At 46.4% G+C, this 26,698-nt stretch overlaps 1 protein-coding gene across 6 annotated transcripts in view; it reads right to left on the bottom strand.

Annotated features, from left to right (window-relative positions):
• Positions 1 to 26,698, bottom strand: part of SLC8A3 (solute carrier family 8 member A3) — a 116,597-nt gene that overhangs the window by 23,683 nt on the left and 66,216 nt on the right. For 3 of the 6 annotated variants that reach the window (XM_018082719.1, XM_008926874.2, XM_018082720.1), the window contains one exon: positions 1,902 to 2,008. The exons of 1 other annotated variant lie outside the window; for it this stretch is intronic. In XM_018082719.1, coding sequence (XP_017938208.1) covers positions 1,902 to 2,008 — 107 coding nt within the window. Of the gene's footprint in view, positions 1 to 383; positions 488 to 1,901; positions 2,009 to 26,698 lie in introns of all 6 variants that reach the window. 2 more of the 6 variants (XM_008926882.2, XM_008926921.2) reach the window with 1 other exon arrangement.

Below are 26,698 nucleotides of genomic sequence, written 5' to 3'. Positions count from 1 at the left end.
CCTTCTCTTGTCTTTCACATTCCCCAAAGTCCTGGCAAAGGAGCAGGAGCAGGAGCAGGGAGAACAGCAAAGCTGCACTCAGAACGAAAAACAGATCCAGACAAGGAAATCCAATCAAAATAATACAGCTTCCGAGGCTCAAGCATTGCACAAAAAGAGGATCAGAAGTAAGCTGGGCTCTAAAAGGTAGAGACGACACCAAAACAGGGTGAGAGCAAGAATACAGGAGGGCAGAAAGTAAAAGTCGAGCCCTCTACAGGAGGAGGAGGAGAAAAGGAGGAAGGGTAAGGAGGAGAAAGAAGGTTATACTTTCTGGATTTGGGGTTTGGATACTTGATTCTGATTTTTTTCTTTTTTCATTTTTTTCAAAAAGGATCTCACACCTGATATTCCTCGTTCCATCCATTGCGGTTCACCAAGGGCAATGAAGAAATTCTCCTGCCTTTCGTATTCCTCCTCATCTACTATCTTAACCCTTATGGTCTTCCTGTAGGGACAACAAGAGAGACAACCGTGTACAGCGGGTCGGCTGGCTGGAGGCAAGGCAGCAGCAGCAGCAGCAGCAGAGGCGGCGTGGGCTCCTGGCACACAGCCCCTTCCCCTCCGGGGCAGTGTGCGTGTCAGACACGGGGCATCCGTAGCAGCTGCTCCTTGGGGAGCGGAAGGGTGTTAGGGTTAGAGGGGGCTGGCAAGGGAGTGAGGACAGAGGGAGAGAAAAGAGGAGAGGGACCTTGCTGATGGTTAGTGGAAGGCAACTTCTGTAGCGCATTTTTTTTCAGTGTCAGATGGTAATGGAAAGGGTATCAGCTGCCTGAAAATCACCAGGGACCACCACCCTGAGGTACCCACTGTGCTTAAGCTGGAAGATCAATGGCTCCTCACAATTAATAATAAATACAATAATAATACCCTCGCAATTAATAATAAATCTGCAGGGACTCTGAGCTGGGAGCCTGAGGAGAAGAGAAAGTCACATTCTCCAGTGGGGTGAGGTGAGTCTCTGTTAGTGGGCTACAGCTCTGTCAGCTGCAAAGGAGGCTGACAGTTCTATCTTCTATTTTTGAAATGACACATCTTATGGCTTTCTCTCCTTGATAGTGTCTATCTCTTCTTCCTAGCCTCTTCCCCAAATAAGAACTCGGGCTTCCCAGGGAGTGAACAGCTTTGCTGGGACCTCACAGGGGACTCAATGGGACTAAAATGCCTCCAAGGCTTAAAAGGAAATGCCCTGGGCACTAGAGCGGAGCTGGCCTCTTCCTCCTGATGCCAGCTCACCTAGCTCCCTCCAGTATCCCTGCAATGCACACAGCTGCTGTGAACCCCCATGTGAACCAAAGTGGGGCATCAGCTCCTCCTTGCCCTCAGCTCCTGCTCCCAGAGTTGCACTGCAGGAACCACACCAGGGGTTGCACAGCCTTTGGCCTGCTGAGAAGTTATAAAGCTGCTTCTACGCCAGGCCTCGATTCCTGTCATTTTCTAACAGAGGTGTGACCAGAACAATCCATAGGACCAGGACTGGGTGATGATTTCCTGAGATGCTGGATGTGTTTCTAGCTAGCATCTTCCCACTGATGCTACAAAATTTGATTGGGCCCTTCAGTGGGGATAGCAGAAAGTCCCTCTCAAGTTGCCACAAAATATGGACAAGCATGACTTCTTTCCATCCTTCTCTCAGCTCTCTCTGAGCTCCCCTCACCACTTTGCCTCTCCCCCACCCCAGCATCACTCCTCATGCCACCCCATGGGTACCATATGACACAGTGTGCGCGCACAGCAGTGCTTAGGGCAGAGCAGTTGGAGACAGAGAGACATCAGAGGAAGAGGAGGACAAGAGGAGGAAGGAGATGGAAGAGAGGAGGAAAGAAGAATGTTAATGTTAGTCTGCAGGGCCAGTACTACACCTTTCTGTAAACTCATATCCACCATGCGGGGGCTCATCAGCTCAATGAAGAAATTCTTGGTTTTTTCATACTCCTCATCATCAATTACCTTGATGTGAACTGTTTTGCTGTGGATGGAAAAATAATAAGGGTCATAAAGGGGAGAGGGGAACAGAGAAGCAAAAGTGGAGGAAGGAAGGAGTTAAATGGGTACATTAGAGAGTCAAAGTTTTCTCACCCACTGAACAAGCTCAACTAGGCCCTTAAGAAAGGCTAAACCCACACTCTTACAAGTGACATTGGCCAATTTTCTGTTTAACCCAAAGGCAGGATGGCAGGCCACACTGTGCAGAGTGAAGTTAGACAAAGCCAGCTCTGATCCCCCAGCAAACCGGCTCAGGGCTCAGCCTGTGGGCAGTAGGTCTGATGGCCAGCAGAGAAGCAGGCTTCCCTCACCCTGCTGCCTCCCCATCCTCCCCCCACACACACGGGCACAGCAGCCACACAAGCACACATACCCCACAGGCACCATGCTGCTGCCTCCCTGCCAGCAACACCCACTGGCCTGGCAGATGCCTGCTGGCCCCACAGGTCATGGGGAACCCTGCGACCTGCTGCTCTGATGTAATTCATGTCAGAGGGAGCTCTAGGTGAAGCAAGTTCCTTAGCTGCTGAAGGGACAGCTTCATGGGTCTGCTCTGAGAGGCGCTCGCTGCTGGAGCAGCCGGGCAGCACATCCTATGTCTCTCCTTTGGCGAATTTCTTACAAGTTCTCAAAGCATTTTGTAGGAAAAGAAGAGCTCACCGTGCCATGGTTTCCTTCACAACAAATACACGCCTTATGCAGAGATTACTGTCCTGCAGCTTTCACACCCAAAGAGAAAAACGGAAGTGACTCAAAGGCTCACTGCCTCCTTACATTCAGGACTGTTGCAGGCTCAAAATGACCCCTGTGCTCCCCTTACTTTTCCAGTGGCTGCAAGGCTTCATTCAGTTCCATCCCTCACTCATGACTGAAGAGATTGGTATTTAGATTCTGAGCTCATCTCACACCCTCTTAAATACAACATTGTCTGCAGGTGGAACTGCTCTGAATGGGCATATATGCTTGTCATCTTGGGGCTCCTGGACTTCCAGTTGGCCCCAGCCCCAAGCTGGAACTGCATTCATTAAACCAAAAGTCAGTTCCACATGAAAAGCATTTTCCTTACCCCAAAACAACTGCCCCAGGAGCCACCAGGCCAGCTGCCCCCTCCTACAAGTGAATGACTACCCGCTTCCTACACACGTACCCACACATAGCCCTGTGGCTATGACCTCCCCTTCCTTCCTGCTCATCCTCAACATTCAGATCAGCCCCAGGTCATGTTGTGCACAATTAGTCTTGACTGGGGATGGGAAGGAGGAGAAAAGCAGGACTGGCAATCACAGAGTCTGGAAAAATAGGCCCAAGCTTGAAATCTCTATGGGCCTCAGCCTGTAGCACTTGGCATTAAATATACCCAGTATCTTTGATCCCACAGCACTTCAGAGAATCCCTGCATCCTGGGGATGCTGCAATCCCCATCCTGGGGATGCTGTCACTGCCAGCAGCCTCCTGAAAATAACCATTTCACAACAGAGAATAGGAGAACTGATCGCATGTCATCCCTGTAGCTTGCATTCCTACTGATATCATTAATGACCACAAAATTAACTGGTCATCCTACAATTTGACCCTCAAGTTAGAACTGCTCCTGCACTCCGACTGTGGAAATCCTGTTCCCTGTGCTGACTCTAGTTTTGATCTTGGTCCCAAACCTCGTCTTTCAAATGATGGCGTACAACCTCTGCCATACCCATCAGTGCAGGAATATGCAAGACAAATAATCTCTAATTATTCTTTCTAAGCTAAATCATCTTTATTTTTGCCAGTGCTTGCTCTACCTATACCCTGCACCAATGCCAGCAAGCCTACTCTCCCTTCTCTAGACCCTTTCAATCTCTGCTAATACAGCTGAAGGATGTAGGATTTGAAATAGTACATCTCTGGTGTAAATGTTGCCACTCTGCTAAGACTTCATCATGATGATTTTGTTGCAATTTTGTTGGAGAAGGTTGAATTTGCCTTTTGAACCAGATGTTGTCAGGGCCCCTGATACTTTGCACAGCTTGTTCAATTTGCTGAGTTAAATCTACAGCTGATTCATAGCTCTGATCTTTTCCTTGCTCATTACTACAAAACAGAAGGTGGGATTTTCAAAAGCAGCCAGTGCTTCCTGAACATGGGCTGCTTTTAAAAATCCTATTCATAAGTACCATTGCTTATGGTTTTTCCATTCTAGGAGCTTCAAAATACTCAGTATTGCCTGTCTGCAAAAATTTGGAAAAAAATACCACAGACCATGTTTCCTGTGAGCAACCTTAGGTATCATGACAAAGCTATTCTAAGGCTTTATGCAATTAATGTTATGCATGTATACCATTTGAATTTGTTTTCATATAACAACCTTCCTTCTTTGCTTCCTTTTCTTCCTTCCTTCTGTCCAAACTGTGGACTGATGAAATAATGATTCACTATGTGTACATTTTGTTAAGTACAAGATGCTCTACATGGCCTACTAAATAGTTCCACAGTGGTGAGAATTCCTTAGAGTAGTCTTTTTTAATGTAAAAAAAATAATAAAAAAAAAAAAAGATAAAAACAGTCAAGAAAGAGAAAGAAAACATGCTGGGGATCCCTAGAGGCTAACATGGTAAAATGCTGGATTTCAAAGGCAGGTCCCCTTGGGTCAGGAATACAAAAGTGAAAAACTTCTGGGCTCCTAGACCAGCTCAGCTCTGCTGCGATCTGGACCATTACCACACGCTCAAGCCTCAGGTGACTTTTCCAAAAAGAGAGTCTGAATTTGGTGATCAATCCAGTAAATTTCTGGTTTCCTCTTTTGCTAAAAGCTGTGAAGGAGAAAAGGACCTTTTACCCAGCTCTGCAACAACAGGGCAGGGACAGACCAAAGCCACAGGTGCCCTGCATGGATACAGGCGCCCCCTCACCCCATCTGACTGAATCCCAAAAGAGGTGGTGCCTGACTTCTCCAGTTTTGTTGAGAGGCGATGAGTGCTCAGCAGGTCCTCCACACTGTTAAAGCTTTCAGGACCCAGAGCAGGAGCCCAGAGGTGTGGCCTATGTGGCTTGGAGACCCAGGTGGTGTGAGATGGGGATGATGGGAGCCAAACTGCCCACTCTTGTTCGGGAGCCAGAGTGTTGCCAGACCTCCCCTTGCAAAGAGGAAAGGAGCAGGGCAGAAGTTGGCAAGGACTATGCAGTGCCAGGGGAAGGTAGATAAGGGCTCACAGACGCAGTACCACATAATGGGGAGCAGTTAACCTTTCACTGGGATTTTGTGGCAGAGAAAAGAGCAGCATTCCTGCTCCCGGGCCGATCTGCAGCCTGCACAGATGGGGGCACGGGGCTGGGCTTGCTCCCTTGAGGGGAAGTACACTTCTCTCAGTTGGCTGGCTGTTCCCATGACTGTCACCACAGAAAGGCCAGTGCTGACAGAGGGGGATTATGGGGCCCATCAGGCCACCCCTCCCAGCCCAATGTGGCTGGTGAGGGCTGCCCTTTCCCAGGCTCTGTAGCTTCCCTACCCACTGCGAGCATCTTGCTCCTCTCCAGGGCTATTAAAGCAACTGTAACTACAGCTGCGTCCTGAGCTGTCATAAATTGTCTGGAGGCCAAGACACAGATTGCTCCCGCACAATCTCATCTCTTACCTGCAGCAACATTGAGAGCTGCCTCCTCAGAAGGCATGAAGAGTGGAGGAAATGGATGGAGAGAAGGGCTGGAGTGTAACACTGCCCTGGGAAGACATCACGTTAATGTGAGAGATGTGACAGAAGGACACCGAGAGGCAGAGAGTGTGCGGGAGCAGGAGGCTTGGGAACATTTTGCTGGGAGAACATCGTGACAGCTTCTTGAAATTAATGGAGGCAGAGGCGAGCACAAAAGGGGCTGACAGTGCAGTAGCCCTGATGGGCATGCTCACCACGATGGGAAGCAAGGAGTCTGAAGCCTACCTTGCTCAGCTGAGCAGCTTTCATTCCCCAGCCTTTGGCTGTTTCACATGAGGAAAGGAGGACATTTTCCAGTCTTCCCCTTTCTCCCTGACAGCTTGACTGTGGCCAAGACATATGTCAGAGAGCTCAAAAGCAGAGAACAACAGAGACCATCCAAAAGCCTCTCCTGGCAGCAAGGAGCCACTCTGCAAACACAAAGCTCCACCACCAGCACCAAGCCACAGCACAGTCCAGTCTCAACCCCTGCACCATACAGTGATGGGAAGAGCTCTTTAATTCAGGCCTTGGTGTATTTTCAGCAGATGGAGCAATGCTTTCAATTTGGGCTGTGACATAGTCAGACAAGTCAAAAGCCAGCATTACCGGGGAAAACCTGGCCATACAGAAGTCAGGATAGCTGCTTGCTTCCTTCTTTTTCTCTGAGGTCATTGCAAGCTGCCACCAACAGCCCTCAGATGATGGCAGTCCAGGCTCTCCTTTCAACATGCACTTAGAAACAACCACTGATTTTAAAAGTTAGGGATGGAAAAGCTCCTCTGGGGAGCAACATTAAGAATAAGATTTCCCTGAGTAAGCAACAGAAGATGAAATGAATAGACATCGATCTTCTCCTAAAGGACTTTGTGCACATGATGTTGCTAAATTCCCCATCTGGGAAGTACAGAGGATAATATATAAAATCATTTTATTTGACAACACGTCCACTTCCAACACACAAGACAACAACTGGATGGTTATCTGATTAATGTGCTAGAAAATATTGAGTATCTCTCTGTGTGGACACTCTCGTTTGCAGGAATTATTGCTGAGGAGGTTAAGAGGATGTGTCTGTGTGTGTCTGTGTGACTTTGGAATGTGAAATAAAGCTCAGGTCTAAAAACAGTGCAAGTCAGGAGATATCACATAGTGTATACCACTGAAACAGGCAGGGCTGTGCAAGGGCAGAATTTACAGTCCCTGGTGGGATGCTGTTAGCCAGAATGAAAAGCAGCCAGGACAGCAAGGTAAACATCTCTGGGCAGTGAGATGTACCAGGAGATCTTCAGTGACTCATTAATGTGAATCATTAGTGATACACCTTGAGTCAAGCCACTATGTTCTTGACACACCTTGACAAATCCTCATCTGATTTGTTGTGGATTCACATCCTTGCAGTATGAAGTTCAAAGCAGTCTGACCCTTCCCCAGAGTTCTGCACTGGGTTGAGGTTTCAGTGTGAAGCTACAAATAGGACCTATTCACTGTGGTAGAAGACCTTATAGAGAAGTCACAGAATCATAGAATATGCTGAGTTGGAAGGCATCCACCAGGATCACCAAGTCTAACTCCTGGCCCAACAGGACACCCTAAGAATCACATCATGTGCCTGACAGCGTTGCCCAAATGCTTTTTGAACTCAGGCAGTCTTGGTGCTGTGACCACTCCCCTGGGGAGCCTGTTCCAGTGCCCAACCACCCTCTGGGTCAAAAACTTTTTCCTGATATCCAACCTAAACCTCCTCCAACTCAGCTTCATGCTGTTTCCTCAAGTCCTGTCACTGGTTATGAGAGTGAAGAGGTTGGTACTTGGCCCTCCACTTCCCATCACAAGGAAGTTGTAGACTGCGACGAAGTCCTCCTTCAGTCTCCTCTTCTCCAGGCTGAACAGACCAAGTGACCTCAGCCACTCCTCATAAAGCTTCCCCTCCAGACCTTTTACCATCCTCATGGCCCTCCTTTGGATGCTCTCTAATAGCTTAATGTCTTTTTTATATTGTGGTGCCCAAACCGCACACAGTATTCAAGGTGAGGCTGCACCAGTGCAAAGTGGGACAATCATCTCCCTTGACCGGCTGGCAATGCTGTGCATTTGAGGCAAACCAGAGGGAATTAACTGTCTTTGCCCAGTTCATTGGGAGGTGGATATTTAACAGAGTAAAGTGACAGTGCTCACAGGAAAGGTGAAGAAGCCAGCAAGAGAAGCCCTGATTTGATGCACACTGTCACAAGGAGCTGCACATCAAGTAAGCCAGAGTAACAACCAAAGCCATTATGAAGCAAAGAATTATGCTGTAGCACAGCACACCCAAAGACAGGAGTGTGCTGAGTCATCTTAATTTCAACAGGAAATCATGGTAATTCAGGAACCTATCTGGACTATGACCAAGACAGGCAGGCTGCACGTTGGGCTCAAGCTCATGTTCGTGAAAGATTTTTCGGCTCCCATGGGGATTGTGGAAGGGGGAACAGGTTTTCAAGCATCCAGCTGTAGCCACTGGCAATGGTCCCAGTTTGTTCTAGCAGAAAGGTCAGAATTGAAGGTGCCTTTAAGGTCATATTAGATGCTGGTACCAATTAACTAAGCAGATGTCAACAGGATAGATGAACTGTCAGAAAACAGTTTCAAGTAGATCATTGATGCGCAAGTTGCTGATGTTTGAGTTACAGAAGAACTGGTGTTAGTACAGAAGCTGGAGACAAGCCATTGCGGGCCAGTTTCCAGGAACTGGCTGTGTCATTCATGAGGACCTTGGAAGAGCAGCTGTGCAAGAGTTATCCCACTTTCTGTAGTAAGAACATGGGGGACAGCCCAACAGTCTCACTACCGGGCCAGTCAGCTATAAAGTATCACAGACAGAAGCCATCCTCAGAAATTGAGATTTTTTTTCTTTTGTCTTCAAGTTGGCTTATGGGATAACCAGTTGGTAACTAGTTATCTTATAATTAAAATCAACTGATAACTTATCATCAGATAACTATCATCTTATCATTAAAATAAGGTTCTTCACAGTGCCAATCACCATATGACCTATGTACTTCTCCTGGCACCCTGAAAACATACAAGCAAATCAGTTGATACTTCCATATCAGTGGATACTTCCATATCCATACAGTGCCTGTGATCCATACTTCTCACAGGGACCTGATAGGGAACAATCCCTACTTCCTTTGAAGTCCTCATGTGGAAGATGTTACAGTGATGCAGCCAGAAAGGTGAGGGAAGAGAGCAGAGAGAGACTGAAGTGGTGGTGGACGCATCACTTATTCATATGAGTATCAACTTGTTTTGCTTCATCTGATGTGGTTCCCATTTAAAGGGAGCTGTGTACTTCTGTAGGGCATCTCCTCTTCCTTGCCAAAGTTCCATTATGTCATTAGGGAACCAAAAGACCTCAGAAAATAGGTCAGCAAGCAACTGCTATCACCCTGCCTCTGGGCAGAGCCATTCCACCAAGTCATTCCTGACAGGTAGGTGTTTGCCCAACTACTTTCTGAAAGCCACATGGGAGAGATGGTTTTCTGGACAATCTTTCCCCGTATTTCAACTCTTTACCCCTAGAAAGTCCACACAGACTGACAAGGTGGGAGCAGAAAGAAACTTTGGCATTGCCCTGCAGTCCCTGCAAAAAAGGCAGGATCTGGGACTGGCCCAGGTGGCCTAGAGTCAAGGTTACCTTCTGCAAGACCCTATCCCAGCCAAACATGCAGCACACAAGGGATCTCCGCTCCATTCCTGCGAGGGCCAGGAACAGAAACATCCAGCTCTGCTACAGAGGGTCACAGGGAGGAGGGAAAAGGTCCACTGAAGAAGACACCATACAAGACGTGGCTGTACCCCGAAGTGTAGACAATGACCCCTGTCCAAAATCTTGTGTGGTCCTTCATGCCCATCTCCCTGGGACTGTGTGGGACTCTGTGCAGGAGCACCAGGAGCTCAAGGGCTCTGCCCAGCTGGCTGTTAGCAGTGTACTTTGTTCACATCACACCAGATCGCTGTAAAGGATAAAGGAGGAAATGTTGACTCAGAAAGACATCTTCCTTTTGTGTATTCCTCATGTAATCTTGGCTAATTAGTAAATTGGCTCATGTTTCCATTAGAACTATTAAAAATGCTTTAGTAGCTGACACATGATAATTAAACGGACATAGCCAAGACTAAAAGCCCTATTTTTTCAAGTCTGTACTTGCATTAGAAAACTTTAAAGTGTTACCAGTAAAAGATTTATAGTGATAGCTGGTAAAAAGATCAATCCGAATTTAAAAAAAAAAATAAATTGCCTAACTGTTATGGTTCCTCCATCCCAGATGACAACACTAAAGGGGTCACTTTGTGTTTCTGGTCATCTTCATTTTTCAGCTGTACCTGTTTCCTACACAGCAGCCCAGCCCTCACTTTCCACTGCCACCCAACACTGCAAAGAGATATGAAATGCTGCCAACTTCACATGACAGTGTTTTGCACCTACTTTATACCAGTGCAAGTAACTGTACCAGCAATTAGAAATCAGAGCTGCTAAGTTGCAAGTGAGCCCATTAAGCATTTCCAGGCCTTGCAAAAAAATCCTTAAGTATCTGATGTGTTATTCTGTTATTCAGGGCAACTCAAGAGATATGGTATATCCATGCATCAGCCATGGGAATCAGCACCAAAGCTAGGGAATGGTTAATGTGTCACACTCAAGCTGGAAGCCCTGAAGAGCTGGAAAAAGCATGGTAGGGAAGCACCAAAAAATGCTTCAGGAGGTTCCATAATGCAGTCAGCCCCATTAGACAAGATTTCCAAAGCATTCTACATTTCACATTGTTCAAACATGATAAAATGCTCTAATATACAGGGTTCTTCATGGAAAGATGCCACAGTTTGTTAAGAATTTCTTCAAAAAGGGGAAAACCACTGTTTGTTAAACCCCCCCTTCTCTCAGCTGAGTCCATATTGCTGATCCATGAGCTATTTAAGTTGTGTTGTACAAGCATAATAGCCCAGCTCCACAGGTCTTCTTTTCTTTATTCAGTTTAATAAAGCTATTTTTTTCTCTATTAAACATTTTCAGGTTCAGCTATAATCTTTGTTTAAATTCCTCTCAAAAAAAAAAAAAAAAAGAAAAGAAATCTAGGCTGATCTGTGCATCACCTTTCAGACTGTTGGGTCCAAGTACTGAAGCTGTGTGTACAGACACAGGGGGCCCTTGCCTGGCCTGCTGCAAGTCAGCTTTTTCTTCCTGACCCTATGAGACTTGATGCTTCTGGGCCAGGGGAGAACAGACAAAATCTGAACAGCCTGTGGAGCTATTTGTTGAGGTCTGTACAGTAAGTACGTCTTGTACAAGCAATAATTCAACTTGGCAGCCCATGAAACCAGACAGTTCAGGTGGGTATCAGCCTGGTGTAGGTGCAAAGCATTGCCAGGGCCCTGGGCGCAGACATTTCTCTCCTCCCTACCTTGGGCAGGTTCCCAGGGGAACAACCTCACTGAGAAGACTCTGCCCTTTTTCTCTCAGAAAGGAATTTTAAAAGGAGGAAAACTTCAGCCACAACAGGGAAGGGAAGGTTAGGGAAGGTTAGGGAAGGTTAGGGAAGGAAAGGTTAGGGAAGGGAAGCGGAGGGGAGGGGAGGGGAGGTTTGGGAAGGGAAGGTTTGGGAAGGGAAGGTTTGGGAAGGTTTGGGAAGGTAAGGTTTGGGAAGGGAATGTTTGGGAAGGTTTGGGAAGGGAAGGTTTGGGAAGGTTTGGGAAGGTTTGGGAAGGGAAGGTTTGGGAAGGGAAGGTAAGGGGAGGGAGAGGAGGGGAGGGGAGGGGTAGGCCTTTTGAGATGTCCTGAGCAAACATGGAACTGGCATTCAGCTGGAAGTGATCCCCTGTCCCACCACCTTGCTCCTGAATCCCACCTGCAAGACACTCATCACTGGCTGATATTGGCAAACTAGTGCTTCAAGCTGTCGCCCCTGTTTTTAGACTTTTTGCTGAAGGCATGTAGATTTGGAAGCTATATTTAGATGTCTTCTCTATTCTTCAGCAACAGGGTTGCCATGGAGATGCTGGCAAGGACAAGAAGGTGGGGACAGAGGGGGAGAGGAAGTTGAGGAATGAGAAATGCCAGATTCAAAACAACCCTCATCAGCCTGAGAAGGCTTTAAATTCCTCCCAGGGCAAAAACTGCTGGAGCTTGTTAGCCGAAATGAGCCTCTGGCACTGCCTGATGGCATGGCCCTGCTATGCATCGCTCAGTCTTTGTCACAGCAGGTTTGAAGACACACAAGTGGCTGGCCTTCAAGCACTGCTCCTTTGGGAGAGCATGGCCCCACTGACCTGAGCTTGCTGCCCCAGGGTGTGTGCTGAGTACCAATCCCTGCTCAGATCATCACTCCTGTGAGTGCTGATAGTCACCTGCAACATCAGTTCATCCAATCCTGACATCCAGAGGACAACCACCCATATGCTCCTCTCTGGGCACAGCTCTGGAGGGCCAAGTGTCACTCACTAGCTCAGCTGAACTCTATATAGCTTCAAAATTCAGTTCTCGGAACTCTCAATGAATTTTCAAAAGCCTTCTGACATGGGGTGCCCAAAACCAACCCTGCAGTGCTGCATGGCATCCCAGCCTCTGCTGCCTGGGTGCCAAAAGCAGCCACATGGGAGCTCCCTGCATGTTCTGCTACTGCCATGCTGCTTCACAAGTTCATACTGACTCTGTAATCAGCCAGCTCCTGCTGGCTTTCTCTTTGCTACTGACAGTGAAGGCAGACAGGGAGCTGCGGCTGGCTCCCCAGCAGCATGGGCAGGGGCATGCTGGCACACTGGGGACAAGCAACACAGCACAGGAGGGAACGCTGATGGACACGGAGACCTCAGCTTGCTGATCCTAGTGCCAGAGGAGCCAGGCTGTGGTGGAAGTGAAGGTGGATTACAGACAGGGATTACAGGAGGTTCTTGATCACCCCCATGCCAGCCACATCCACATCCCCTGCATCAGCTGCAGGTACTGACAGATATGCAGATTCACACCTACTGCCCACAACATTGCTCTTACCAGCAGAAACAACATAGGTGGAGACCAAGGGCTCCTCCTAACATGGCTGCTCAGGACTCACTGTCCTACACTTACTGCACTGAGATGTCCAGGTGCTAGCTATAATACTTGTCAGTAGAATTGCCCCGTTAAAGTTTAGGGCTTGACATGCTTCAGTGATCTCAGACCTAGGGGGAGGTTAACAAAGCTTGGGGAGAAGGATGTACCACTGATAGTGGACACAAAGAATGCAGAATTTACAGGCCAAAGGACATTTGGCAGAAATCCCAAGATAAGGAAGAAACTCAGCAACTGTGCTGAAATCAGCTCTGACTGGGTAAAAGGTAATTCTGGCAGGGGGAGATCGCGACCACCGACTCACGGACCACCAACCCAAGAAATCCACCAACTCAAATGAAGAGAAAGACGAGCATAAGACTAACTAGCATAAGAAGCAATGGAATCATTTAACCAACAGAGGATAGAATGGTAATTAAAAAGAGAACTATGCAACTTGTAGCCAATGAATATTAATGCCTTTGTTTGCTAAAATGTATAAACAGTGAAAAGTTTTGATAGTCCTTGTGCTGGCTTTGTGGATTTGCCACCCAGCACCCCTTTCTGTGTGGAACTGTAAATTAATCAAATACCTCGACTCTTGAACACCGGGTGAAAGAACCTGTTTTGGGACAACACTGGCAATGTAATTTGGCTTTCCAAGAACAGTCAGGACAATCCCACCAGTTCCCAGCACAATAACACCCCACTCCTTTGTGGCTCCTGCACATGACAGCATTTACAGATTTCAGTGCTAAAAGCACATCAAAAAGGTTGGGGAGTGAAACCAACTTTCTCATCACAAATGTCTCTGGATATCAGCCTCACAGGTCCCTCTGCCCCCTCCCTCACTCTGCTCTTCCCACAGACTCAAGCAGACAGTGCTTTCAGTTCTGCAGCCCAGCCACTGGAGTTGCACTACATCCAAAGCAGCAAGGCAGCAATCTGTAGGAAATTAATGAGCTGCAAACAACGCTGTGCAGCTGCCAGCCTGAAACAGGCCCGCTCTGCACACCGCAGATACAATTATTATATAGGAACAAAAGGAGCTGGAGGTGGGGTGCTTTGGCTCTGGTCACAGGCTTCTTGTGACCAAGATAAGGGACAGCACACCAAATTGACACAGCAACATCAAAGTTGCATATCCAACCATTTATACAGAGCCAAGATACTGCATCATTATACAAGGTCCTGTGTATTTGATTGTACTTGCACTTCTGTAGCACTGAAAATACGACAGAGGATACTCAGTTACAACATTTCATTTCGCTCTTTGGGGCTGTTTTATTTCTATTTCATACAGAATAAAAACATCCTGGAAAAACCAAACAGGGCCATTTTCTTAGTTTCAAGGAGCTCATGCCCTGGGAGAAGCTGCAGGTTCCCAGGAGGAGACCAGCACTGATGGGCTTTTACTTTCAGAATCCAGAGCTTTGCACCATTAAAAAGCCACTTCCTTATTCATAAACTGAGCAAAGATCATGTCATCAGCCAGATTTGCCATGAACAAAAGTGCTTCAGAAAGGTTAAATCTAGGAGCAGGACAACCTTCAAGCCTTGCTTAATGACCTAACTTTAATTCCCAAAGAGATGGGCTGCTGCATGCCTCCCAAGGCCCTTTACTCATCCCTAAAAGCTTGCCCTACCCTCATTCCAACATGCTCCTCAACTCTTATTCCCCTTCTTGCTGTCTAAGCCCTCCTATTACAACACCCTCAACACCTCAGAACTTAATAAATTATGGTCTGTCTTCTCCCTTCCAAGTTTTGATTCACCACTGAACAACTGTATGATTTGACCTGTCCTGACAAAGCACAGGCTGCAGTCCTGATGCCCCTTGACATGCATCAAGCTTTCACTGAATGTTGGGTTTGCAGGCTGGACTCACACACTTCTCTCCATCTGGTAAGAACTGCAACTGATAAGAAAAAACAATCATTCTCCAAGCCCTGGTCTGACACCCAGCTTGGTGGCAGGTGCAGCACCCTTCACCCAGCATCAGTAAACATGTTTTCAGGGGTTTAGTAACATGACACATCTGCTCTGAAGGCTAAAACCTCAAAAAGACCTCTAGAATGAATCCCTTGGGGTGTCAGAGAAAGGACTCTTTGACCTCCTAGACCTCTCACCTTAAAAATGGAACTCCCTGACTCCATCATGAGTTTTGCCCATTATGGGACCTAGAAAACTTTTTAGGACTTGAAATCCCAAGATAAAGACCTTCTGAGAAAAAAGAAAATGGTGCGCTTGATTTTTTTTTTGAGCTGATTTTGATCTTTTTCTGAAGAAAGGTCCCATCCCAGCTCTCTTCCAAGCCAGAACATAATTCGGTTGCAATGCCATTGGTGCCTGAGCATTGCTTCCTCCCTCCTCCAGCCTCTGCTTTCTTCCAGCTCACTGCACATGTGCCCTGCAGTGAGTGTCAGTGCTCTTACAAGGAAACTGCTATACGCCAGGGAGACTGTCAGGAGCGGGAGCCTTCTGCTCTGTCTGTCTGTTTACCAGGGTGTCTGTCTATGCTTATCAGTGGCTTATTCTACTTTTCAAATGCTGTCCCTTGCTCCATGCCATCATGTTGCCCCATGCTTCCTTTGCCACCTTAGAAAGGCGGTGGAGTAAATAGTATGTTGAGAAATAAATTCTAAATGTTAAGAGCCCTGCAAACTGATGCTGACCACCCACAAATTGGATCTGAATGTGCACCTCATTGGTCTGAGGTTCTACCCTGGCCTCTCACCTGTGGGTAGACTGCATTTATCTTTGCTCCCCAGAGGCAGAGCTGAAGCAGAGAGGATATCAAAGATTTGCTTGGCTTCATTGGCAGCAATCAGCTGGAGCAGACAGGAATGAAACACTCAAGACAGAGCCCTCACTGCCCGGTTGCTCCCCTGGCACTCACCCGGCCTCCCTGCTGCCAGGAAACACCCCTCACACCCAGGGCTGCTGCTGAAGTGGCGCAGCACTGGCTCTGAGCTGCAGGACAGCAGCCTGTTTCTGTCTGGTGACCCATCTGCAGCAGCATCACTGGTGCACAGAGACTGCAAGTGCCCAAGGAGTACTCTGGGCCATCCAGGTACCTACACCTGCCATCCTGGATTGGTGGGTGCTGCCAAGCAGGAGCTCACAGGTTGGGTCTTTGAACTCACAGTCAGACCCTGAGCAAGGGTTAGAGGAAGTCACGTAGGGCTTTCTGAAGTAGTCTGAAAAGCCTACTTTCCTTTCATTTGACCTGTGCAAGACTCACAATCGTGATACTGAACCAGGAGAAATGAGGCTGCCTGGGCAAAACATCACTTGGCCTAATCTCATAGCAAAACTGAAGGTGAGTTGCATTTTCTACAACTGTAGGGGAGAGTCTGTGAACCCCTGCAAACCATAGGCATTGACTTTTTCATTAGCCTAGTGTTGAGAAAGGTCTGTGGAGCCAGCCCTGAAGCTGGAAATAACTCCCCATGAAGGACTTAGAGATGGTCTACAGCAGAGACAGCCTGCAGCTGCAAAAGCTGGCTCTGTCAGGCACACTTGCCTACAGAGAATCAGGTCATATCCCATTTCCAGTAAATTAAAAATAATCCTGGGTTTGATGGTTTGGTTTTTGTGGGGTGTTGGGGTGGTTTTGTTTTTGGTTTTTTCCACCCTTATTTTTTGTTTTCTTTTTTATTTGTTTGTTTTAAATGTTTATTTACCAGTTGGTGCCTCCTGCAGAGGCAGGCATCTGGAGATCTATGACTGGAAAAAGGACAAAACCAGCTTCTAATGATATGACCATCTCTTTAAAAAGCAATGATAGTAACAGTCCCTACTAGCCCTTGGAGCTTCACATATGACTCCGCTCTGACGGAGTGTGACTGTACAGGATAGCAGCATTGGGCTCTATTTAATTTTAACCCAACTGCCCCAGATCAAATTTTCACAGCCTCCAACAAAAGAGATGACTTTTATTAGAGGCAAGAGTTATTCATTTACAGTCAAGCTGGACCCCTTCCTTCTCACGCCTCAGCACAAATAATAACAGGTTTGCAGGCTAAACAAGGCTCTCTTGGCCATCTGTGAGACCCCCTGAAGACTGAAAGATTGCCCAGGTGTAATTCAGGATAAAAATCTGATTTTTGGAACATTTAGCACTGCTGGGATTCAGTGCTCAGAGAGAGAGAGCAGGCCCATGTTTTGAGCCAAGAAATCCTGATAGTGCAGAGACACTAAAACCTCCTCTTTTTTTTGTCTTCTATTGCCATCAAATTTGATTTGAAATGACCGAGAATGAACATGTGGGGTGATTTCGGGGTTTTCTTTTGTGTGTGTGTGTATGTAGTGGTTTCTTGGGATAGAAACCACTATGTCAAGGGTTGGGGGGGGGGGGGGTTACAGTAAGTACGGATTTCAGATCCTTCAGTGTCATGTATTCATCAAACAGGGAGATGGACTCAAATCCAGTCCTCCCAAAAATGGATTTAGGCAACACTGTACCCAAGACTGTATTCACCCTGAGCATCTCTGACACCATCTAGCTCCATTTTCTTCTTCTAGGGGCTATGCACTTAGATGTGGCATTGTTTTCCCCAAAATGTACATGGCTAAGAGTGAAGTGCTGTTCTTCAGCTGCGCTCTGATGAGTTTCTTCCTACCCCTCCAGGTGTTAAGGTTTTGCTCAAGTCAAGAGAGATTTATTATCTTTAGTCTAATCTCAAGAGACCCTCAGTCTTTGGAGCCCCTGGCGCTCTACAGAACTATGCCACCACCCTAAAGCTTGCTTGGCCATTAAGCCCAACTCCATGTGCTGCATCTTCCCCATGTCAGTTCTAGCAACACTGGTGGCTGCCAAGGACTGCCTGGCCCAAGTGAGCTTTCCTGAGCAGGACATGTCTTTCGGCCAGTTTCTGGCAGACTTCCATCAAAGTGAGATATAAGGCACATCCCAGTCCCATCCCGCCCCCCTTATGCAACCGCCGCCGGCTAAAAATACAGCCGCAGCCCCTGCAGCCCCGGCCAGGCGAGATGCAGATTTAATGAGGCTTCCATGGCAACGGGCTTCACTTCAGCAGGGACCGGGATGTAGGGGACAGGGATGCTTGGGGGGAGAGGTGCTACTCAGCTGGGGGAGAGCTGCACAGTTAAAAGCTTGTGGCAGTGGAGTTTGAGGTTTTTTCCTTGCTGATATTAATAAAATTGTGGAGTGTTTGGTTCAGTTAACTGCAGTGAAAGAGGCAAGCTCTGTAGTATTTTTAACAGACAAACCTAGACCTATTTCTGCCATGAGAATAAATATTTACTAGTCAACCTTAATTAAACTCAATCACCCACAGGCAGAAATGTTAAAACTGGGATAAATCAAGGGGACTGTTTCAGTCTACCAATACTATAAACAACTTTTTCAGTAAAAAATGAGCTTCTGCCAGAGTTCACAAAATGCAGTGGTAGAACTGGCCAGTACAGTCAGGAGACCTGGTGACAGCTAAGGTCACGGAGGATGTGGTTTATGTTTCATGGATGATGTCCTCTGTGCCACTGTGGCGGTGGGGGCTAAACACACAGAAAAAAACCCCCACTTTAGATGAAAAATCTAGGATAAAAAAATGTTGCAAGCCTGGCTTTTCAAAGAAGAATAAAACTGAGATTACTACCTCCTGTCCTCCATAATGATCCTCCTACAGTGTGTGCAAGAGTAAGGACCAGCCAAAATCCCACTTTGGTGTGCACCGCTCTAAATACTAGATCAGCAGTAGCTGTCCTGTGGCTGACAGGTGTTTATGGATCCATGAATTATTTCTGTGAAATGTGGAAAATACCTTGGACAAGCTAGCCTATTACTAGTCAGATTAAATTTGCTATTCAGAGGGTGACACCTTCACTGGAAGATACTTAGAGTGTCACAGTCTAAAATCTCTGTTTCTATTATAAAGATACAGTATTTTTCCAAAATGCAGGGGTTTTTTTCAGGAATTCCTTCTTATTTCCTTCACACACCAATACATTTCCTTGTACTGGAACACTACTTCCTATCTAAGAACTAAAAAGAATAAATGCAACTCAAAAAATAAAGGTAAATACTAACATTTTCACTTCAGTCATGAGAAACTGAGGCATGATAAAATATCATGGGAAAAGGGAATGCCCAGCCTCTTCTCAAATCTACATATTTGGCACTGGGAATTTATAAATCAAGACCCTCAGAATTGCACGTTATTAGTGAAAATTCTGGCAAAAATCAGGTGCCTCTAAAATAAGGCACCCCTAAAATAAAGCACTCCAGCCAGGTGCCCAAACATGGTTTGAACCCAATATATCTGAATTTAAAAATCAAAAATCACTGTTTTCTACTTCTTTCAGCTCAGGTCCTTGTACTCAGACGTCCTTCAGTTCAAAGCATCTGCCCAGTACCGTTCTCTCTAGAATGAGCCATTCCTGTTGACGTAAAAAGTCATCACTTGGAGGCACCGAACCCTTACATAAGCTGATTTTCTATACATTAGCTCCCATCTGTTACGTCTCTCCTGCTAAACCAGGTTCGTTGTCCTGTTATAAGCTTACTGAAATACAACACAAGGCATTTCACAAACTATAATAGAAAATCATCTCTCTGCCCTATGGAAAGTGCCAGCTGCTAGAACAAAACATGGCCTGTGTTAAACTACACAGCACTAAAATCATTGCCACAAATTAAGATGTCAAAGCCACCAGGAAAATTTAAGGGACCCATGCAGAAAACTGGCCATCACCGCTTGCTAAGGCAGTGATATCTCCAGCGCTGCAGCAGCCCCAGTCTCACCACCTGTGGTCATCAAGTTGGAAAGAAAATGCTGCCTGTTCAGGTATCCCCCTTCCTTCCTTCCTGCTCCTCATGTCACAAGGCTGCTTGGCTGTAGTGTCTCCCATTTCAAGCTCCTTAGCTTAATTTAGTTCTCCAAATCAAAGGAACCACAGCACTGGAGATGCCACCATGCAGTCCTTGCTCTGTCTCTGGCAGTGTCCTCCTGCAAGAAAGTCACTTCTTTGTCCACTTGTAAAATGGGAACAAGCGCTCCTTTGCCTCTGAAGCATAAGCATGAAAGCATTAGTATTTCAAGACAAGTCAATATTATGGGGGAGAGAACACTTGAAATGCATAAATAAATAGAAGCAAGGTTTTTAAGAAGAGGTAATATGCTTTACTAGCTAATATTGCTCTATGAGCTTTTGAACATAAGGGACTTTTTGCCCAAAAGGTACTCATTTTCAAAACTGGGATTTCTGTTTGAGCCTGTATAAAAAGGTTTGCATTACCTCAAATTGTCTTTTCCTGAGAATTCATACCAATCAACTGGGCTCATGTTTGCTCTCCCCTAGAGACTTATATCCTTAGGCCATTATGGTTTGCAACAACATAAATAGCTAATTAACTTCTTACTTAAAAGTAAGAAAGCAATAAGAAGGCGTCCTCATCAGCTTCTGGAAACACTTGAGCTCCCCACCACAGCTCTGCCTTCAGACAGGCTAAGATGAAACCTACAATATTTGCTGCAACAATACATTCCACCATTATTGCACCATGCTTATAGCTCCAGTCATAGGGAAGGCAGCACACAGAGAGATGATTTGCCCTATAACTACTCACCTTGCTACACAAATTCATACAGCCTAGTGAAACAAATCCTAACTTTCAGGAAATGGCAAGACATGAAACTTAATAGGCCAAATCCTTAAGAAGGTTCTTGAACATCTATTCAGTCCTCACTGAGACTGAGGAGAGCCTGCCTGAGACAAACTTCTGTAAAACTGACCTCAGTCTCACAGCAAGGACCGTTGTGAGCTTTTAAGAACTACAAAGGTGCTCCTGGTCTCTTGTAAAGAGCAACAGCCCTGGTGAATCTGCCAAAGACATCTGAAAAGCACAGTATGCTTGGAGATGAGCAGTCACACTGCAGGAACAGGAATCATGTAAGCCATCAGAGATTCCCATTCAGAGCCCAGGGTGGCACTGCCCTGGAGGATGGGAGCAGAGAAGGTGCCCCAGAGGGGGCACCCCAAAGCACCACCTCTCCTGCCTGCCTTTTTCCAGTCACGCTGTCAGCATTGTCATTCCCAGACAGACTGGAAATCTTGCTTTACTACATATACAAAATAAGATAACACCTTTCTTGGCCCCAAAGCAACTCTCACAGGCTTTGCACATGGGTTGTTTTCACAGCTCACTGTGAGGCAGAGAATTCTGGCAGGTTTCCACCTCACCAGGCAGCTCAGCACCTGGCCTCAGACAATCCTCCATGCTTTTTTGTGTTCTCTCCCTTTCCAGGATTTTTCCCTAGGGATGTTCTTAGCCAGGAGGTCTTCCTGGACATCAGCCCCATTTTTCTTCTCTTCCCATCCTTTCTGGCTTTACTCCCAGGAGTTCCTGTGCAAGGTTCTCTCAATCCCCAGGAGGACCCACATAGGACTAGTCAATGGCGTAGAGACAGGCAGGGAGCTGCCTGTAAGGGAGATGAAGCTGTCAAGAGGAGAAAAACTTGACTTCCACAGACTTTTTTCTCTCTGTTGGCAGGAGGGTGTCCAGCAGCAGCATGACACTGAGACAGGGACATGTGGTACATAACCCGAATGAAGGCTGGGGTCAGCTCAGCTCCTTAGTCCATTTCAGGAGCCCTGCTGCGTCCCCAGGTCTCATAAACCAAGAATTCAGCAGATCTGTCAAGAATGATAAAGCCACAGACCCTTAGACCTCTGCTTGTTATCAATTATGAGGCTTGCTGGCAGCACTTAGAGGCTTGCTGTGAATAGGAAGGCCACAGCCATTTCTAGCAATCTAGTGTCTTAAAGGACCTCATGTCCTAATATCCCGCACATTTTCATGCATTTACCTTTGCAGCATGACAGTGAGACAGAAATCAAAGGAAGAATTAAGGTAGGAGCTGTGGTTCCCATTCACAGTGTCCAGCAGGCACCACAGAGCTGCTGGCTACCGGCTCCTGTCTGGGGAAAAGATCCTTCCTTAGACAAGGGTTGCCCATAGATGGCAGCTAGGGATGGAAGAGGATACCTGAACACTGGCAGGGTCTGATGCCTTCAACCAGATTGTCCAGAGAGATTTCGGTGGCTGAAGCTACCACCCCATAAATCAGAAGCATGTGTAGCTCCCCATGGCTGCACTAGGAGTGAACCCCTCTGAGCCAGATCACACTGGCTCCTGGACAGAAACATGGTCTTAGAGCTGAACTTGTTGAACAGGCATGTTTTTATACCTACCAGCTGAGAACTAGGTTGTCAGCTTCTTGTGTGGAGCACTCAGAACTGGGCCCAAGGCTTGGAGAATATGCTATGGTTTTGAACCACTTGCAAATGCATCTCGTCCACTGCTTTTCAAACACTTGTAATGTGTGGGCAAGGAGTCAAACTTTGCCTTGTATTTGGTTTGATTTACAAGAGCTCATAAGACAAGACTACACCCAAAGATAGAAAGAATTTTTTTTCTTGTTATTTTGTCTTAAGAATAGGTACACAATCTGGTGCGCTGGCTGCAAAGGGAAGTCAGTAGTAGATTACACCCTCCTTGCAGGCTGTTGTTGCATTTGGGTCAGGGAACAGGAGAGGAAAGAGAAAGGATAAAATTATCACAGTTCTTTTTTTCCCCCTCTCATACTCTGGATTTTAGAGAATGAGCTAGAGATGAAGCTCTTGTTAAAGCACGTTTAACAAGTGACTCTGGTCTGCAGCTCATGCATAAGTGATTCTCTCAATCTGAGTCCTGATCACCTCTAGGGAACAGCCTGCCAGAAGCACCAGAGGTGACAGATGTGTAGTGTGTGTCTTGGATAAAAGCCTATCTTCTGCATAAGGTAGTTAAGATATGGTGCCTAAACTGAGCCTCATCTTATTACCCAAAATGGAGAGATTTATAGGCTGCAGAGCCTTATTAGCTATTGTATTGTGAAAGGAAAGAAAAAATAACCTCTGTGATGGAAGAGAAGGAAACATAAGACAAAGACTAAAGCAGCAACAGCAGAAAACCTACAGGCTGAATGAGAAACAGGATTTGGTCTATGCAAATATCTGGCTCTCACCATGTTCTCTTAGCCAGCTCAATCCTGGGGCTAGGGACCAAGGGGAAGGTTTTCGTTTGCTCCATCTGGGTTTTGTTATTCAATCTAAGTGCTCAAGTTAAAAGGGGCATTATGAATCTAAGTTGTCAAAAGGAAACTCATTAGCTTGAAGCCCTGAAGAAGACATTCCTGAGGACTTGTACTAGCTCCCACATGACTGCTAGCATGCCACACTCACTTCCTACCCTGTGTTAGAAACCTACCCCCTGCTTTAATGCCATTTTCTGAAGACACTGACCATGAACTCATGAAAGAGACCCTGTCTGTTGAGCTCAGTGGGAGGGAAAAAATCTCACATAAAAGTAGTGTTGTGTCAACTCCTCCATACACACGTGGAGCCTGCCATGCTTCCTAAGAGTAACTTGTTTGACGCAATGTGGATCTGCAGTCTCTTTTCTCCTAAGCCCTGACAAAACAGGCTGCAAGGCTGAGTTTATTGCTCTGTTTGGTATCTTCTCATTTGGCTTTAATCCCCTCCAATATTTATGCAATATTTCAAATGCTCTTGCAGAGATGGGGCTCTTTGGAAGACCTGACATTTTTATAGCCTTGGCAAACCATCCATTTCTATTTAATTTAGTTCTTGACAGAAATAAATATATGCACTGAGATTTACGTATGGGTAGACAGGCCAATATTTTCAGGCTTGCACGCTGAGGGCTGCATCTGTACCGCAATCACTGCTATAGCTATAGGTGGTGTCAAGCTCCTTGTGTTGGCTATCACCAGGTAGATTGGAGGCTACTAGCCACACGCCACATGAGGCTCCTCACAGGCTAAAGCTATGTGTAAATATGGGAAAAAATTGATTTATACTATTGCTTTCCAAGTTACTGCAACTGTTCTAAAACTCTCAAGTCTCCTTTAACAAGCTGCAGTCACAGCACAGATGTGTCCAGAACTAAAGGCCTAAAACAGAGGTTTTATCCTTTTTGCACCCCAGCTGCCCCCCCCAGATGCTACAAAGACACGGCTCCCGCTTCCTTTTCCTATTTATAGTGGTCTCATTACTTCTGCTTGAGAACTTTGGCTTTAGCTTCTCCAGACTGCTCACTACAGTATACAAAATTCCTGCCAGCCCTGGATGGAGGATCTCCTTGATGTCAGGACCTAGCTGGTGCCTACACCACCGCAGCTGCCCTTGTTACTCCTGTGGCAGTGGAAGCGAGGGCTGAAGCATGCAGCACTTGATCTCACCCCAGCTGAGGGACTGGAGCACCTCTCCTACATGGAAAGGCTAATCAAGCTAGGACCATTCAGCCTGGAGAAGAAAAGGCTCAGAGAGATCTTATCAATGTATATAAATACCTAAAGGGAAGTTGCAAAGAGGATGAAGCCAGACTCTTGTCAGTGATGCCCAGTAAGAGTATCTGAGGCAATGAGCACAAATTAAAATAGAGGAGGTTCCTTGTGAACATAAGGAAACAGCTTTTTAAAAGGGTGACCAGCAAGGCTGCGTAGTTTACGTCCTTGGAGACAGTCAAAAGACACCAGGACAAGTCCCAGTGTAACTGGCTCTAGGCAGCCCTCCCTGAGCAGGGGGATTGGACCAGATGACCTTCGGAGGTCCCTTCCAGCCTCAGCCACTCTGTCATTCTGTGAGAACTGTGAACAAAAAGGATACTAAAAAGTGCAATGAGCAGCGTGAGATTCCTCCCTCCAGTGGTATAATCATTCTCCAGAGAGCACAACAAACCAGAAATGCCCCAAAAATGGTGCCATGAGAAAACTATTACAAGCAGAGTATGCGCAAGCTGATGCTGTGCCTGGGACATGTGCAATGGCTGGTAAGACTCAAGTTGATGATGGTAACAATGTCTCTGCCTGTGAAATCGGTTGCACTGGCTTGCATGTTTTAATTAACACACTGGTACCTACCTCCTTCCGTCCAGAAAATGCTTGCTATCCCACTGGATAAACACAGGGAATGGTTTCCTCCCTGCTCCCCTGATTCAATGACATGTCCACAGAGAAAAGAGGATTGGTGACCCCTGTTCTGAGACGGATTAAATCACTGGCTAGACTTCCACAAGCAGATTAAGCAAAATGACTGCCTATCCCTCTGTTCTGAAAGGAAAATACACACTGATCGTTATGAAGGCTGAAAATTGTTGAGTGAAAAGTCAAACCTTGCACTCCTGGGATCCTGAAGTAGAACAGCCAATGCAAAATGGCAAAAGGATGTTAAATATTTCAGTAAGTAAAAGAACACGAAGGCCAACTTCTGATATGGCAGCCAGTGGCTCTAAAACCATGGTCTGTGGGCACCAGTGGCCTGCAGAGCATCCCTCTGTGGCCACCAGACCAGTTGTTGTTGCAATAGCAAAACATATGTCACTTTTAAAACAGGCCTGCCCTGCTCCTTCTATCCTATCCAAGAATAACAGTTTCCCAAGACTATTTTTGACCAGCTGGGCTAAAAGGGAGCCTTAGCCTGCTTGTCTGCACTAGGCTATCCTGAATCTTCTTGATGACTGATCTGTAATGTGTAGATGAAGCCACAAAAATGCCAGCCAGAGAACTACAAACCATGTAACGAGCACTGCAACTCATCTATCAAAGGGTCTGTGAAGAAAGCAAGCAAACAATGTAAGCATCATGTTGGGCAGTGTGCTCTAATCAGGCAGCTGTGCCCACTGCACTGAGATTTTCAACTCATACCTCATACTCTACCTACGATGTTCACTAATGTTTCCTTTTTGGATAATTAGCCCTGGCATTGTATTTACCTCAGGGAAGAAATGGGGTCAAGAACTGAGAGGCTGGCAGAGGAGAGGAAGATGATGGGGAAACTAAAACTGTCAAGAGGATCAACTCAAGGAGATCCTCAGCTGCCACCCTAGGTGAATGATTTTCAAAAACAAAAGAACACTAATTCCCAAACCCCCTTCATTTTCAGCTCACTTTGAAGAGCTCCCTTACAGGGTTATCGTGCATAGATGCATTTCTGATAGAAAAAGCTGACCTGAAATCTTGTAAAAACAAGGTCTCCTATGTTTCCTTAACTTCAGGGCCAGAAATTCCATGTAGCAGTCTTCATCTATTCAGGTTCTGCCAATGCCTTCTAGCTCTGCATTAAGCAACGTGACTAACGCTTGTCACGTGTGCTTTATTAACACTCCCATCCTCCCTGTGGACTCTGGGTGCAAAAGGCCAGGCTCTGGATGCAGCATAGAGTTTTGTCTTTATGGAGTTTAATGTTTTTCTTTTTTCAAGCTACTTGCTGCTGTGTGGTCCTGTTTGCCACAGGAGGGTACCCTGCATTTAGAGAGGGAGGGGGCAATGTTTGTGTAGGTCCGTTCCTCCAGTGGGAAGTCACTCCACTGCCTGACATGGGCTGTGCCTGGCAAAGCAAATGACACAGCACCTTGGCAGTTACAATTCAAGACTGTGGAGAATTTAACCACAAGCATCAATATAACACATTATTGATCCTGAGCATGGGATTAGAGTGGGATATGCCTCTTGCTGGAGGAGAGGACACCAATGTCTAACAAACGAGATAATGTTCCAAATGCAGTGCAAAACACCTCAAATGCCTAAAGCATAACCCACAGCAGGCTAATCTCACCTGGCACACCAAAACAGGCCAGATCAACACTAATCAGTTCTTGAATCTCCTTCCTGATACAAGTAGTTTTAAATCAGGCATCTGAATGACATTAGGGCTGTTACGAAGGGAATCTATCCATGGGTAGCATGTAAAGAGTTTTGCTTCCTTCCTCACAGCGGGCAAACAGCAAAGTGAAAATCCCAGCTACTTGGTGACCTGAGGCAGTAGGTGACCTTATCTCTCAACCAATCTTTGTGGTGGCTCCACCTCCCTCCCCCTCCATGCTGGGGATGGCAGAGCAGTGCCGCTGGCATGC

Source organism: Manacus vitellinus, unplaced genomic scaffold (genome assembly GCF_001715985.3).
Source record: "Manacus vitellinus isolate BGI_N305 unplaced genomic scaffold, ASM171598v3 scaffold_6_pilon, whole genome shotgun sequence".
Lineage (NCBI taxonomy): Eukaryota > Metazoa > Chordata > Aves > Passeriformes > Pipridae > Manacus > Manacus vitellinus.
Note: the sequence above shows the minus strand (reverse complement) of the source record. Positions and strands in the feature narration are given on the sequence as shown.